Source organism: Dermacentor variabilis, chromosome 5, assembly GCF_050947875.1.
Source record: "Dermacentor variabilis isolate Ectoservices chromosome 5, ASM5094787v1, whole genome shotgun sequence".
NCBI lineage: Eukaryota > Metazoa > Arthropoda > Arachnida > Ixodida > Ixodidae > Dermacentor > Dermacentor variabilis.
Window position 1 is genome coordinate 127,702,048 of NC_134572.1, and position 16,699 is coordinate 127,718,746.

At 46.4% G+C, this 16,699-nt stretch overlaps 1 protein-coding gene and 1 non-coding gene across 2 annotated transcripts in view; one reads left to right on the forward strand and one right to left on the reverse strand.

The window, feature by feature from the left end:
• LOC142583640 (acetylcholinesterase-like) overlaps positions 1–14,344 on the reverse strand; it is a 72,418-nt gene extending 58,074 nt beyond the window's left edge. The window contains exon 1 of the mRNA XM_075694133.1: positions 14,236–14,344. Coding sequence (XP_075550248.1) covers positions 14,236–14,344 — 109 coding nt within the window. The remainder of the gene's footprint in view (positions 1–14,235) is intronic.
• On the forward strand, positions 3,130–3,213 carry TRNAL-CAG (transfer RNA leucine (anticodon CAG)). The gene has a single exon. It is a non-coding gene; the product is annotated as a tRNA-Leu (tRNA).
• Positions 14,345–16,699: the final 2,355 nt, after the last annotated feature.

The following is a 16,699-nucleotide window of genomic DNA, read 5'->3' on the forward strand; positions in this document are numbered from 1 at the left end:
TCTGATGGGACGGAAAAATAAGTAACGTCGTTGGGACTAGGCCTGCGTTTTGCGGCAATATGCGGAATGTGTTAAGAGCCCTTTCAAGCCTCTGTCGTCTACTGCTTTCGCAAACGGCGGTGAAAATGGTGCCACTTTTGCACTTTTCTTTTAGTGCAGGATATAATTTTGAAAGAATGATAATACCGGGGGTGAAACAAAATACAGCCCAGTATTCTAAAGTTTTTTTTTATTTTATCTTACCAATCGTCATTGTCTCTATTAACGTGCCCCCACAGTGAAGAAAAATTTGCTTCCACAGCTGGATTGGGAAAGAAGACCTTACAAGTTTGACGGCAGTGGCAACCGGGAAAAATTAAAACAGTTGCTCACTATACAGTACACCGATGCGTCTAGTCTCGTCACTGTTGCTTTTCGGGCATATCATGGGTGTTTGACCGCTAATTTCCCCTGATGTGAATCTTTTGCCCCGGCGACGCTAACTACTACAACAGCGTTAAAGACAGGTCGCTCGCTAGACGGCACCACTTTTTTTTTTATGACACGTTGCGTAATATACTCGTATATTGACACGGAGATGTAACCTGCTACAAAGCTTCTGGCTGGCTATTGTTCTCACAAAATTCCGCGCAAATTTCTCCAGTAACGCTGTCAAGACACGGAAACGCTTTTCTTTCTTTATCTGTTATTCCTCTCGTTTTTTTTTTTGCGTGTGCCTAAAAATTGACGGCCAGCAACAAAGCAAGAAAATATTGCTGATTGTAAGTGATACCCTGTGCTGCCGAAAATCTGCGCCACTTGTGGCGTTCGCACGTTTTCATAATATGAAGCTTTCTTGCGGCAACAAAAACGCTAGTGTGCATGACAGCAGCTTTACAGCGAAGCTGTTTGTGGCTTTAGGTTTCCGCGCATTTTTCATGTCCGTCAACAAATCTGCGAACCCGCCGTGGTTGCTCAGTGGCTATGGTGTTGGGCTGCTGAGCACGAGGTCGCGGGATCGAATCCCGGCCACGGCGGCCGCATTTCGATGGGGGCGAAATGCGAAAACACCCGTGTGCTTAAAGGTGCACGTTAAAGAACCCCAGGTGGTCAAAATTTCCGGAGTCCTCCACTACGGCGTGCCTCATAATCAGAAAGTGGTTTTGGCGCGTAAAACCCCAAATATTAAAAAAAAAACAAATCTGCGAGAGCAACTACTGTCATCATCAGCGATGGCTCGTGCCACTGCTCCCGCGTTCTTCATCGCCGTTGTCGTCTTTCACAGCTGGCCCCCATGCCGGTCACCATGGCAACGTTCCCATACTGCCCCTCCCTCTACGGAGGCGCTGCTGACACTGGCCCACTGCCAGTGGGTGCGGCGACTTCGGCCTCAAATTCTTTGCCTCAGTATATCGCGAAATGGAAACACAAATGTATATAACGAATGTATAACACGAATGAACGCGAAGGTAAAAAGCTAAATGTGCGTCCGTACCATTCGTCACGAAGACTACCGATCAAGAAAAATAAATGTGCTCGTACTTGCATTCAAAATTCTGTGTCCCCCCCTTTGTCGTGTGGTACACAGCTTCGTTGGTCGTTCGCCCTCATGGAATGGAAGGGCTCGTGTTTTTTTTTTATTTAAGTGTTTCTCTCCATCACAATTTCACTTAGTTGTTTGCGGTTGTGTCAGACTACCTATTTTAAGCCATTCCAATACTTGCACGTCTACGTAACAGGAAGGTTTTGGTTATTCGCATGATAAGGGGGAAGCGTCATTGACAGCTCAAGATCGAGGCATAATTAATCGTGCCAGTTATAGTTATATCGTGCCAGGATAGTCGTTGGTGCAAATACTTTTTTTCTGGAGTCTTTCCAGTTTTGTTTCTTCTGTGTTTTTCTTTTCCTATGGGACGCATAACGGGTATGCGAAAGTATTAATGTATCGAACACTTTTCGGTAGTCCGTCAAATTCGGTTGCTCAGAGGTATATTTATCTACCGCTTTCAGCGGTATACCATTTACCAGGGAAGTCGCATGTGGTAACGCATGCTCGTACAACTAGTATCACTTTGACCTTAGAGACATTATTTAAAGACAGACATTGAATTGGATGTTATACCGATCCAACATTTTTTAGGACGGCAGCTATACTTATTTTTGGCAGTAGTGTTATAGTCACAGCTTTTTAAATGAAATCGGAATAAACGCAGCGACAGCAGTCATCGACTTCCACTAACGGAAATTGACAGCATGCTGCACTCATGATAGAAAATGTAGTGCGGATCGCGGCTATATTTACTGTAGATTACAGCCGTTGCGCTGTTGGAAGCATTTAAACTTGTTTTATCTTTTGACAAGGGGGCAGCGATCATTGCATAGCGTTAGAAAGCGAGAGGGGATGCATGCACCATATGTAGAATTTTACACTTTCTTTCAGAACTTTATAGAAGTAACTGCAAATTACAGCAACCTAGCTTTCTATAGCAACTGACAGTGAATGGTACTGCACTATTATTCGCATGTGTACTTCACTGTAGCGCGATTCATCAAAATAGGGTAACGAAGTATGAGCACGCAAAATAAGAAAAGGGACTAAAAGCACAGGACTCTTGCGGAACGTCGTAACGTGTTTATTATCTCCGTGCATCTTGTCTGAGATAATAATTTAAATACCTATATTTAAAAGCTTGATGATATTTTTTAAGGAAGTGCTGTGCGAGGTTCGGTAAGGGGTGGCCTTTATTGCTTTTTTTTATTTTTTGCCCAGTGAAAGTTGTGCGCAGAGCTATCAATTTGAAGGACACTCTGACGTGCAACCTTGTGAGTATTCAATCGGAGCGGGATACAACGTTGAAGCTGAGCAAACTATGGCAAAGAACTGACACACCAACGTACATTATCAATAACCCTGATAGTGAACATTGCGCTGGCTTACCATTTTTCGAAAGTGAAAACCCTGCTTCAGCAGTAACGGGCTCAAGGATTTGCTGCCATGCGCAGCGCGAACTCGTCTGTTTAGAATAATTTCACCTTTGCTGCGTCCCCTCATAAAAGTAGTTCTATCGGAAATCTATTCTACACTGTCGTGGCACATCACGCCCATGTACTCCGCTTGAGTAGCATTTCGTGTAGCTTGCCGTTACGTCTGTCAGGATGGCCGAGCGGTCCAAGGCGCTGCGTTCAGGTCGCAGTCCGGTCTTCCGGGCGTGGGTTCGAATCCCACTTCTGACATATAATTTTTTTTATGTGGTACCCTTGTGTTTTTTTTTTGGGGGGGGGGGAGGGGAGGTTTTGTAAGATAGCTGCATAGATAGTATTCGACGTTGCATAACATGGACAATTCCCGACGTCCAACCAATCACTACACATTAATAAATGTAAGGGGTACAGATTATGAAGGTACTGATTCGAATATCTTAATACAGTGTGGTAACATTAAAACAATAGTAAAGTAGTCTCCACAATCATATCTAAAATTATTCTTGGATAACCCTCTGTGTGGTTTCGTTGCAAACCGTACTATAAAAAACTACAATATTGCGAACACTAATTGTGGTCGTCGAGGTGATAGTTCCAGTACTGCTTTTCATTTTAACTATTTCATTCACTACATTACGCTTATAGTGATGCAGGGTTACCAACCCTCTCTTGTTCAATACAATATACACACGCTCCACACAAAAGGTCCATGCGTTTGGTGTCCTACGCTTCAACTGCGCGGGCTCGCGCGCCTTTCCGCCGTCGCTCGTCCCTCTCGTGCGCGGGGTTGTAACCCGAGACGGCTCAGCAGGTGACCGCGCTGCTCCTACTCGGCGCGTTTTTCCGAGGGTTTTGTTTTGTTGCGTTGCCCTTGCTGCCCTGCCCACGCACGACAGCGGAATACTTGCAAATACAAGGGAACGTTGGAAGTCTTGCACCAATATTGAACAAATCAGCGTATATACTTCTGTTAACTTAGTTCTTCGTTAAATGTAGCATCTACGCCACAATTGACGGCCGAGAATGGGATACGGAGATCGAATACTGACTGCTCGGATACCTGACGTTAACTGATTATCTCGTGCTGCTAGATTTGTTAACATACGGTATATGAATGCAGAAAGGTAGAAAGGAAATTGCGGGTCTATTAGAGCAGTTAGAGTGCTATTCGAGTATTGATGGTTTTGTTATTTAGAGCCTCATTTATTTATTGTTTACGCCGACATATGCTGTTATAAAATATTTTCTCAGAAATGCGTAGGAGCATGCACTGCATCAGGCATCATTTTCCTACGTTTTAATGCATTATTTGTAGCATATTTCTCTTGTTTTACTGTGGCAGGAATAAGAGCGTCACAGCCCAGCTAAAGACAACCGTAAATTTTCAGCCCCGCCATCCAAGGCAGTGCTGTATCATCGCCCTATATAAAGAAAGAAAGAAAGGAAAAAAAGAAAAAAAGAAGTTCATAGAAGGCTAGACACGTAAGAAAAAAGAAATTCTGTGGCTTTTCGGGCCAAACCCACGGTCTTATCATGACCGTGTGGGGCTGCGGCCGTAGTAGGCCGTAGTGGGGGCTGCGGATAAATTTTGACCATGTGGGGTTCTTTAACTTGCACCCACAGCCCGGTACACGAATATTCTTGCATTTCACCCCGACCTAAATGTGGCCGCCACTGCCGGTATCCGCACCCCTGGCCTCGTACTTAGGAGCGCCACGGCACAGCCATTAAGTCGCCATGGTGGGTAGTATAAAAGCAGAAAAAAATGACCCAAAGAAGGAATAAAAATTGAAAGGAAGGTCGTAGAAGGAAACAAAGAAGAAAAGAGAAAGTGGCGACCATTTTACCACCAGATATTACCACCGGATTTATGGCCTATCCCCGATAGTGGGTTTGTGCCATTGATTGAGGCTTCATCATCATCATCATCATCCTGGCCTATCCCCCACAGTAGCTTTGTGCCGTTAATTGAGGCTCCATCATAATCATCACATTGACCTGCGCTTATGAGTAAGATTTGCGCGAGAATGCTTTAGAGAGTTTAGCCACTCTAGCAGGTCACGCTGTACATCATGTGTTTGTTCAGAGTTAAATAGATCTGCTCAAGTTCTTTTTTCTTTCGTAGTTTCTCTTTATCGCATTTTTATTCGACTGTGTGATCTACACTGATGGAGTATTCCCATCCAGCTGAGGAAATCACGGTACCTAGGTGGCTCTATTTTCTCAGAGATATACACACAAATGGTGGTAACCTGGCTAACACTCTTCGTTGTTTGATGCAAATTAACGACAGATCAATTTGTTGTTTTCTGGGTTAGACCAGACGTAGCAAACCGTCGCGCATACGCCGTGGCTATGACGTTCTGCTGCAGAGCTCGATGTTGAGGGTTCTATTCACGGGCCACAGTGGTCGCTTTTCAATGGGGATAAAAATGCAAAAACACTTGTGTATATACATTTGAGCACGCATTACGAGAAAACCCTGAAATTAGTCCGGGTCTCTTCTATATGGCCTCCCTCACAGTGATGCTTAATTAAACTTTGTTCACGTGCCTTCTGATAAAGTGGGCTACACTTATATTTTCAACCGTCATCAAAATGCTTTTAATGCGCGTAGGGTGTTTTTCTATCGATCCTCAACTTTCTGCATGTTCCGGCAGTGTGGCTAAGCGTATGGTAATTACCATTCTGTAGGGTATTTTTGACCATTTTAACTGCTTGGTAAGGCCGTAGAGCCGTCGGGCAATTTTTCGACAAAATGTAGCCTAATTTCGCCATGGCGTTCCCAACCATAGGGTAATTACGTACTGGAGGGTTTTCTTTTTTTGAGAATTTTGAGCGATCGACCATCTAGAAGAACATGCTCAGGAGAATTCTACGGACTTCACCATCGCAAAGCAAGTGCCGCTACAGCGCAAAAAAAAAAAAAGGCACAGCGATAACAAAAAAAAATTATTTTGATGAATACCCAGACTGACGAGCTCGCAGGCACATGCGGAAAAAAATTCGCCAGTGATGGTACCAATGTTTTCGGCACTAAGCTCCTCTGCTGTGCTGGACGGTAGTTTTCGATCGAAAGACGAAAGACCATTACTCATCTTTTTGCAGTGGTTCCCTTGGACGCAATTTGTTGTTCTGCCGATGCACTTGTATCAGCAGTTAACAATGCTTCCTGCAGAGGAACATCCCTTTGAAAGCATATTTAGTCGTGAGTGTGAGAATACCAGTAGTATGGTCCACAACACAATTCTTTGATGCAAAACTTGGTTCAAAAGGGAGATCAGCTTTTCGTTGCAGTACGCGGCATGTGCTACTCAGCCCACATCGCTGCAAGAAAAGCTGCAATGAACTTATTTAGTTACGCTGAAAACTTCCTGCGAAATATTGCCTGCTACATTAGCCATAGCAGCAGGTGGCAAGCTCACCTTGCCGTTTCTCAGGAATATCTTGAAACAGAGGGAGGAAAAATTTGCGTCCTTGAGAAACGCGACGGCATCCTTCCCAACTGCATCGAGCGTGTATTAGAAGAATGGGATATGCTGACACTTCCCTTCCAGGACGAAGTCATTACTGATCATGTTGTCTTCTCCAAAAATATCCTAAAGGACATGAAGTGGGTCACCGAGGCCTATTTAAGCTTCATGAAATCAGTTCTGAACTTCTTTAACAAAATCAACGCGCTTTCCTCGGCACCGTGAGAATCTCTTAGCAGTGCCCTAAACAGAAAGCGAGTGTCTTCTCAGAACCCTGTTGCAGAACTTCGTCCGAACCAGCGCATTATAAACCAGTTACATCGACGCCATGGACCTACACGTTTTGCTGCCGTTAGGAGACGTCGACTTTGGCAAAGAGTGCAAGCGCTGCATAGCTGCAGGCTTTGCAGAAGCCAAGCAAACTGAAGTGCAAGATATCTGTGCTTGTTATCAGATCCTTTATTAGGCAGCTGTTCTCTAGGTCCAGAGAAGACTTCCAGTCATTGGCTCATTTTATTTTTTCTCGAGGTCAAGTCTACAGCACCAGCAACTGCTTACAGTGTGGAGGCCAGAGTGAAGCTGCTAGCGCTTCCGAGACTTCAGAAGCGTTATGCTGACTTGCCGCCGGACCCCGGAAGAATTGAACAGGAGTGGTGCATTCTCTCTTCCCACTTGAACAGCTACGAGAATGCAAATCCTAAAAAAAAAAATGAACTGCATCAGTCGGGGCACAAATAGAAGAGATAAAAACATGAAGACACCCAAGAATTCAAGAATATCTTGGCATTGTCCCCCAGCTCATGTTATCTTTACCATTCTCTAACGCAAAGACCGAAAGGATCTTCTCTAGTATGAGTGATGAAAAAAAAAAAAGTAGGGATATACTCGCAGCTAAGAACCTGAACACCGTCCTCGTAATGAAGTCGGCCCTAGCAGTGACAGGCCGGGACCGAGCAAATATGAGTGTTGAAGAAAGGTATATTGAACTGGTTTGAAAGGACACTTCGGGGCATTTGTAACAGAGCTTAAACAGAAGTACGCACTTTCTACGTCTGTTCGTGTTCCTTATAGCGGTTCAAAACGGCGCGATATTAGAAATAATGTTCTAAAAGAAGCCTGCTGGGCCGTGTCCTTTGTTACCGCACCGAAAAATTATTTGCTTTTATTCTTGCATTACAATTTTAGGCATCGTTGCAGTGGTTTCTTCAAAGATTGAATTTTAGCTATAAATTACTGCTTGAAAACGTACCTGTGATGCATGTTATGAAAATTATGTAGAAAAATTGCTTGTTTCTATTACGTTAAGGCTCTGGTCAATATATCGGCAACCAGTTATTTATCTGTAACATTCTTCTTACTTAAACATTGTATTTCATTACTTTAATACAAAATTAGCGCCTAGGGTAATATGTGGGATCTTGGCGAAGTACACCTACTGTAATACGAGACATGTCCGATTATCACGTAGGGCTTCTCGAAATACTGGTTGGCAACACTGTCTTCTAGCTGGTTCATCTGTGTCAGCTCCACGTGTCTCGTTCAGACTTGCGCTCGTAATATATTTCAGAGTTCTAGCAACCAACTACCTCGTCTAATAGCACTAGACGAGGTAGTTGGTTCTGCATCGGTGTATGCTACCGATGCGGAAATACAACCTCGCGTTGGGCAGGTCCGGTAAGCGCAAAAAATAACATACCACCTGTGTCGGTTGTATTCCTAACTATAGTGGCTAGAGCGTGTTTGACATAAAGGACACGGCGCATTCTTTACAAGCGCTAAGCCAACCTGCATGGTCAACATTCATCGATACCTACTCTGAGCGCGGGACATTCAGTGAACAAATGTCTGCAATTACGTACTTATTTACTGAATCTTTGTGTATTAACTGAAGAAGTTCGGTCGGTTGCAGCCATCTATCGAAATGAGTATCGGTTTCAATGAAGTTGATGCTGCCATTGCTGATCCATCATTGCTGACTCAGCATGGACTTTAAAGACGCTGATGCTGGTTTAACGCAATCTCCAGCATGGTGGTGCAAAGCAACTGAACGTGTCATCGTCCCGTGTGCCCTGTCAAGCTTTTCCTAACGTCCGATATTCTTTGTTAGAGTGTCCTTAATTTGACACGAAAGGTCAAGTGCCAGTAGCTGTATGACGCACAAGACCATCCCGCACACAAGTGCAAGTGGTATTCTGTTCCCTCGATGACACTGGATATCTCGGAGAGAGGTAATTCATCTCGGAATTCCTCCGTGATTCAGAGTTAGATTGCGAATGGTCAGCTGCGTGGGTAAACATGGAATGGATGGTGCACAGCCTGCGGCGCCCTCGTTCAAATCCATCTCTTGGATTAGTTTTTCCTTCTGTCGCCAATTGCGGATGGGTTACCAGTTGCGGTATGCACTAATGTACTAGCTAAGGGGCGTTCGGGTGGAGCGAATGCCAGCAACTCTTGCAAGGCAAGGTTGCAGTAAACATTCCTCCTCCTCCTCTCGCAAAGCCGAGCGTGAATTCGACAGAAGGTTTGCAATCAATAACTATCAAGCAGCATCAAATGTGGGGCGCTGTGCCAACACACATCCGTGGAGCGGTGAGCTTGTCGGGGGCCCGACGATTCTTGGAAATGTGGTCACTTGGCAGGTGCTACCTTACGAGCACCTGAAAAGCAGCTTTCATGCATGCAATAACAGAACAAAGCATCGCAATCATTTAGTTCAGCGTCAAACAGTAATCCTGAAAATTTTGACCTTTCTCGGTGGTTTTATTCAGGAGAGTTAGAACAAGAGCAAAACTTTACAATGCAGACTGTTTGCTTCACGAACCAGTTCGCTGAGACTGCACACCACTTCAACTGTGCACCAGTTCGCATCTTCGACTGTACACCATTTCATCACTGAGCGTGATTTCTTGACTGCGGACATTCTGTTACTTAAAGAAACGGTGATAATGTAAAGAATTACGAAAATTTTCAAAATCACCTCTTGCAGATACATACTTTTAGTCCTTGAGCTAGATCGTTCAGGTAGTGTTGGATTGCTAAGCACGAAGTCGCGGGATCGAATGCCGGCCATGGCAGCCGCAGTTCGATGGGGGCGAAATGCGAACACACCCGTGTACTAAGATTTAGGGGCACGTTAAAGAACCCCACGTGGTCCAAATTTCCGAAGCCCCCCCACTACGGAGTGCCTCATAATCAGATCGGGGTTTTGGCACGTAAAATCGCACAATTGAATTAGATCGTTCAGAGAGGCGGACATTACTTGTACAAAATATCAAAGCGCATATACGACTAATTATCAGAAAATTACTAATTACGTCTTCAATTGGTTACTTTACCGCACACATTGCAATTTACGAATTGTAGCTGTTGAGCTTGTCAGGCGTATTCACTTGCAATGAATTTCTAGGATGACACCAGTTAGCAGATATGCGCCGTCAAACTCCCCGTAAAAATGCACTATTGCACTAGTTACTTTTTTTTACGAAAACGTTCTCTTATTCATTGAGGCACAAAAGTAATTGGAACGCCCACGTATTTCGTCTCACAATTTGGGAAATAATATCTCGAAACTAGTATAATACTGAAAACTTGTTTCAAGTGGATGCCTTTCGCACTCACTGACAATTCGTAAACCGCAATATCTACCGTAAAAAAATTAACTAAGGTAATTAGCAATTTCTTATTATTAGTTCGATATGTGCTTAGATTTCTCGTGCTACTAATGTCCGCCTCATCGAATAATCCAGCTCAACGACAAGATATACGCTATCTACCGGGGCGAGCGTTGAGAATTTCATATTACTTTAAGATCACCACCATGTATATCAGCTGATGGATGTATGTGAGTAACCTACCTCTTACGGGGTCTGGTAGTGATTGCAGACGACAGTGAAGGCAGCGTGCAAGTTGTGGTGTATAGAAATACTTAAGGAGTACGCAGCAGTAGGTAGCTGATGAGCATGATGCTGGCAAACTCGTCAATACGCCAAAAACCATAGAATGGAGTCCTAACAGTATAACTGAAGGTTCCGCATTCAGAACTGTTCCGTTCTATAATAGTGCCCAGTGAATGTGATGCCCTAGTCGACTATACATGAACATCGTATGCCTTGCAGTACTCTCAGCGATATAAGCCGAAAAGGTTTATCTTGTCGTTCTTTCAAATTATTAGTATTCTGGCTATCGTACAATAAAAAAAGGAACAAACTAACATATGTCTTGTGTATATGAACGATTAGCAATCGCATTAGGTGTATACATCGACATCTTTCGCGGAGCTTGATATTCTGGTAGGGGTTTGCAAGGAGAGCTTGAATTTTTAATATTTGGACACGACACTTACTAGACAATTGCAATTTCGTTTGTGGTTTTCCGTTCTGCGTGCGGCGAACCTGGAAGCGTGCAGGCACACGTGGACTTTGACTGTCGCTCACGTATCGCTCCCGCTATCGCTTGATGCCGCGGCTAGCAATCTTTCCTCGCGGTTCGTCTTCCGTTTCGTGGACCGGTTCCTACTACCTGTCTTGACGAGGCATTCAAAGCGCAGTAGCGCGTGAGCTGCCCGAGCTTCAGCGTCACTTCATCGCCGTCCGATGAGGTAGAGAGAGTCACGCCACCGACCCCTTCGATGACCCCGCGTCCCAATAGATACGGGACACGACGCCACTCCGATTTCCTCTTCATTGCCTTACGATTGTTCGTCCTTATAAGCGACTCTCTGATTATATACGCCAATACGGAGGCCGAGGGTTGGACTCTACGGCGCTGCTCATGGCGTTTTGATGTTCGGTGAAATGCCAATGTGCCTTCGAGACACTGGCACAATTGAAGACTGCAGCGGGACGCGCGTTTATTCGGCGACCTCGCGAGTCGCGGATAAGTTTGGTAGTGTATCGCTCATTTCGCTTCGTGATCAAGGTCTCGCGCGTTTGTTCAAACTCGGCTGTCTGCGAAGCAACCAACTTTGCGTGACCCAGGAGACACTGCACAATGTGAACTTGACCTCTAAGTGGTCGAGCTGCGGCGATTTGCGAAGGTCAATGCTATAGTGGTCGGCTCTGTCTGGACTTCGAAAAGTGCAGCCCAGGCAGAATCGCCAAACGCGGTTAGAAGTACTGCAGAGAAACACAGGAGTACCTATGGGGTGGAAATTCTACAAAACAGAACGGGTAGATCAATGCCCTGACCAAGAAAGCCATAGAACGAGTTCATCCGGGAACGGGGTGCGCTTAATGTAAGCTATATAGGCAAATGTAGAGACATGCATTCCTTTCTTTTTTATTCTTCTCTGCGTTAGTCTTCCCAGTTTTGTGAATTTTCAATTCGTCAGTACTGCGTGATTCATAGGACTCGTGCAATGCCTTAAACACAATTTCTTCCTTTCTTTAGTCCCGTCTATAAAATGAAGGCATAAAGGCTTATTGAATACCACTTTTACTTAACATGATAATTTGCTCTTGAGTTGCTCAGCGCTGGAATGTATATATTATTATCTCTCCAAAAGAGCCGAAGAGGCAGAGTTCAGTCCCTCTTCTTCAGGACTCTCATGATAAGGCCTGCATTTCTGACCAGTGCAATTACAGCAAACAACTTTCATCAACAACTTTTCCACCATGTTCACCGCCCTCGTGCAAGCTGCTGTTTGCCGCGCCGCAAGCGTTTGATTCAAACAAATACGCCGACAGACAGGTCGCTAAGCATCGGACGACGCTTGCAGCTGCTTCCGCCCCCACATCCCTCGGAAGCTGCACGTACTTGCGCCCATGACAAAAACGAAAATTGAAAACCACCTAAGGGTTCGTCGCTTCTATCCACTGTGATCAGTGAAGAACGCTTCCTTACAAGCTACTGCGGACAAAAAAAGAAAAAAGAAAAGATAGGGCGAAAATAAAACGAAAGTGAGCTCTCGTCGGGCGTCGTTACGTATAGCTATGTTATAATCTGTCTCGAGCAAGTTTTGGGTGTTAGAGAGCGCCTTCTTTTCTATTGCAGCTACAACGCCGTGCACACTCCCTCGCTTGCTACGGCGGGGCACGCGCCGCACGGCGCGACGCCGGCGGCGCGCGCACGCATGCATAGTTGCTATTCTCGTTCGCCGCGGAGAGAGCCGGCCGGCCACTCGGCGTACTCGTGCCGCTCGAAAAAAGCAGAATAAAACGCGCGCGGGCGACCGCGTCAGGTCAAGAGCAGCCGGGCCTTAATTCGATCGGACGCGCCCAATGAACAAGCGCGTTCACGCCCGCTCCATTGTCAGTCACGATGACGGGCGCGACGCCGCTTTCTCCCCGACGATATCCACGAGAGACCGCGCGCGCGTCTCGACATTAAACGCTACGTGCCTGTGTTACGCTTGTTTCTTTTGTCGCGGGGCGTTTCCTTTATTGCGCGGCGTTCTTTTCTGCCAGCAACTTTGGCCGGGACTCGGCTCCCTCGACGTGGAACGGCCGACGCCGAGGCGCTTGTCCGTCCGCTGGGACGACAAGCAGCAGAGTGCCCGCGTGCTTCCTGATAAAGGAGGCACTTACTTTCCCCGCGGCGGTGGGGCTCTTCCAGTTCCTTTGTTTACCGCGCCGAAAGCCTAGAGACGGGAGAGGCGCGGGCATCTTGTGTAGAAGCTTGAAACAAGCGACCATCAGAGAAAGCCGCGTTGGCTATCACGGACGGCGGCCTTCCTGCTGCCAAGGTCGCAACGGGAGAATCTTTGGTTCGTTCTCTTTGCATGGTTTGTTGACCCCTACAGCTACGGTGCGACCCGGGCTGTCGGGGTTTCTGGCAACGGAGGCACCGCGAAGGCGCCATTTTCTCCCTTCCTTTCTCTGCCTCGACGCTCGTGGTGTCTTGAAGGGCCAGTAAAGATAGAGGAAGAGGGAAAGGGGGGGGCGACAATAGGAAACGCCCGACGCATGCCCGCCGATGACCCCCTAGGGGGGACGGAGAAATGGGAGAAGGAAGGGTGAGAGGTTTTCATGGCGGGTTTCCGCGGCGGAGCGCATCAACGTTGGCGACCACATGCAGGTCTGTCTGCCAAGAGCGTTCTCGCTCTTGCCGGTTCAGTGGGCGTGACAAGCTCGTCTTCGCTGCTGCCGCATCGAGGGGGCGAAAGGTTCCTCCCTCCCCCCAACAGTCGGGGCCCCTCTCAGTCCATCAGAAGAAGAGGTCGCCGGAGGCAGGCGCACACACAGACACGTCTTTCTTTCTCGCGCGGACCAAGACCTCGAGTGCCTCGGACACACTTCTTTCTTCGTGCCCGCCGGAGACTCACAGGCACTCCTCGAGCTGCTAGTGTGGACGCTGAGAGAGGTTCTCCACATACGCCCTCAGTTCCCTGCGCTTCTCGAGCTTCCAGGAAGCGCGGAAACTTTATCATATTTTTTTTCTCTCTCTCTTCACCTACTGCACGGGAAGGAAGACCCTGCCCGGAGATCGTGGCCTCTCCAGTTGCCCGCGAAGGCGAGAACAACACGCGTTGGGTGAGAAGCGCACCGGCTATTTTTGGTGCCTACAGGGCTAAAGGAGACGAGGAGGGAAGACAACGAGAAGAAGAAGGGGGTATCTTTCCAACGCGGTGGAAGCCCCATTCAAGAAATCGCTATCCTGATTGATGAAGGAAACCGCAAGATCCTCCCCTGCGTGCCTCTGACTCTCGATTCCTCCTCGCCACGCCAGTACAGCGAAACCCTTCCACCGCGCTGTGAATGGTGGAGTGCATATAAAGGTGCCCCACGACCGGTCAACGAGTAGTGTAGAACGCAAGAGACTCCGCGAAGAGGCGGTAACTGACCAACGCGACGACCGAGCCTACAGGTGCGGTCGGGCCGCAAATCCCCCTTGTCCTTGGCACCCGCTGTCCTTTCGGTGCTACTCAACAACGGCGGCGCCTGCACAATGCTGTCACTCCGGAAAAGGACCATGTCGAGAGCACGCTGGATGCTTCTACTATTGGTCGTCCTCCTGCTGACCGGTGACCGCGCCGACGGCATCGAGAAGATCTACAAGATGAAGAAAGTCAAGAAGCTCGCCAAGCTCGCGATCCTGGCCAAGATCCTCAAGCCGCACCTGCTGCCCATCCCGTTCCCGATCCTGGTGGAGAAGAAGCAGAGTGGCTGGGACATGATGGGCGGCTGGCCGATGGGAGGCGGTGGTGGTTGGGCCATGGGCGGAGGGGGCTGGGACTCCGGAGGTGGCGGTGGCGGCGGTGGTGGCGGTGGTTGGTGGTGAAAGCCGCATCGTATGTTTTGAGAACTCTTCTTTCCACTCCACGTTGTGCCAGAAGTGTCGTCGCGCGGGCATAAGCAGCAGCTCGCATTGGACACCCGTTTACTTGCGACAGGCTTTGTCGACCTGAAAGGGCTCTTAGACTGCTTTCTGGTTAAAATACGGCATTATAGGTTTCTAACAAAGTATGGAACGGTTCGCGCGAGGTCGCAAATTTCGTTTCACGAAGTCGTCAGTGTCATGTTTAAAATTACAGCGACCGTCTCATCTGACATGATATAGGTGGACAAAAAGGATGTTTAGTCGATGGGCTTACATTCTCAGCTCTTTTGAGCCAGGTGAATGGCTTACTAAGATCCTTGGCAGACCCTACTTTGACTCTGACTTTTGCACCCGGTGATCACTGAAGTTTATCCCTAATGTTAGCGCTGGTTCAGAGCAGGAATAGTAGTCTTGCTTTAAATTTGGTGCTGTATTGATCGTGTTCATGCCCCGTTTCTCGCACCATTCAAATGTTGCTTACTGCCCAAGCTTTATAAAATTTGGACCCCTGTCTTACGTTATTGTACTATAAACGTCATCACACATTGCACCATAAATCTAAGTATGTGCTAAATGCCCCGCAGCTACACGGAAGTGTTTACGATTACATTATCACGAGGTACTTTCCCGCCGAGCCCCCATGAAGAGCGACATTACCGCTTCATCACATGAAAGTTGATACTCTGCATACATGTTCATCACTATCTGCAGGTCGCTAACCATTCCAATTCTTTTAACTGTGGACGTCTCTGTTAACACGTTTCTTTGAGAGCACTGGAGCTCACTAGAACATTTATAAGTGAACAGTGTGAATGAATTAGCAACGTGACTGAATTTACAGCCTTTCTCAACGTTCTCACTAACACCTAGGCCATTGTTTGTGTTGAATTTCTCAGGTTAGTGGCATATTCGCGTTTGTGTTCAGTTTCGTGTAAGTTTCGTACTCGCCTCAACTTTATCTGCCTTACATTTTGGAAGTGCAGTTTCCTAATTGCGGTTGAAAAGCAAAAATATGAGCTGCCACCAAACGGAATTCGACTAACACCACGCTTGCTGTGTGCTGTGGAGCTTAAATCCAGTGTCCATTTTCTATTGTGTCTTGACGCAGCTGTATTGTCTTCACTCATTGTTTGAATGCGATTGCATATAGTGAATATGTTCTTATTTTGTCCCAGTTATCGAAAGTTTTTTAACACTGAGCTCTTGTTGAATGTTAGAGTGTTTGTTTGTTAGTGTTGTCCAGTTTGGTGTCTTGTTGTCAGACGTTATTAAGATGTGCTAATGTTTGTTTTTAAGAATTTTATTGTCGTTGCGTTCTCACATATTTACTATTTCAAAAATAACATAAGCATTCCCTTCCACTAATACACGTTGTTTGTTTCTTTAAGAGGCTCGTTTATGTTCACCGGTGTGCAAATCGTTTTGACATGTTATGTCTACTAGTCTACTCACAGTTGTCTGTGTTGTTGAGTGTTGTTGTCCATCTCCTGTTCAAGAGAGGAATTATTCTTTTGCCATCTTGTTTGTTCCTATTTGGGTATTGTGAATCAAAAATATGTCCTGTGATAACTGTTTAGTCATGTCCCTTCTTACGAATCTAACAGCATGCGCAGTTCGTTTTTACTGTGCTCACAGCCCTCAGCTAGCATTTGACCTGTATATTTACTTACTCTCTATAGCTATCATATCATGAATGTTGACTTATTGTATATACCAGAGGCCGTCTCAAAGTAGACAAATAAATCCATTATGTGACGCAAGAATAAAAACTTTCAGCGCTCCTATAAATCAGTCTTGCAGCAATTCCTTTGCCTCCCCCGTCGTTATGGAGCTTCAAAAGGCCCGAATAAATTTTGAGTATTTCGCCTTGCAATGAAGGTGATCGTTCATGCTACGTGAGGTAAGTGTGATGAGACATTCGACAACTTTGGTCGTTTTGCACTTATACTGCCGGGACAAAAAATTTACTCTTTCACTTATGAAGTCACTGTCATGACGTCATATAAAGC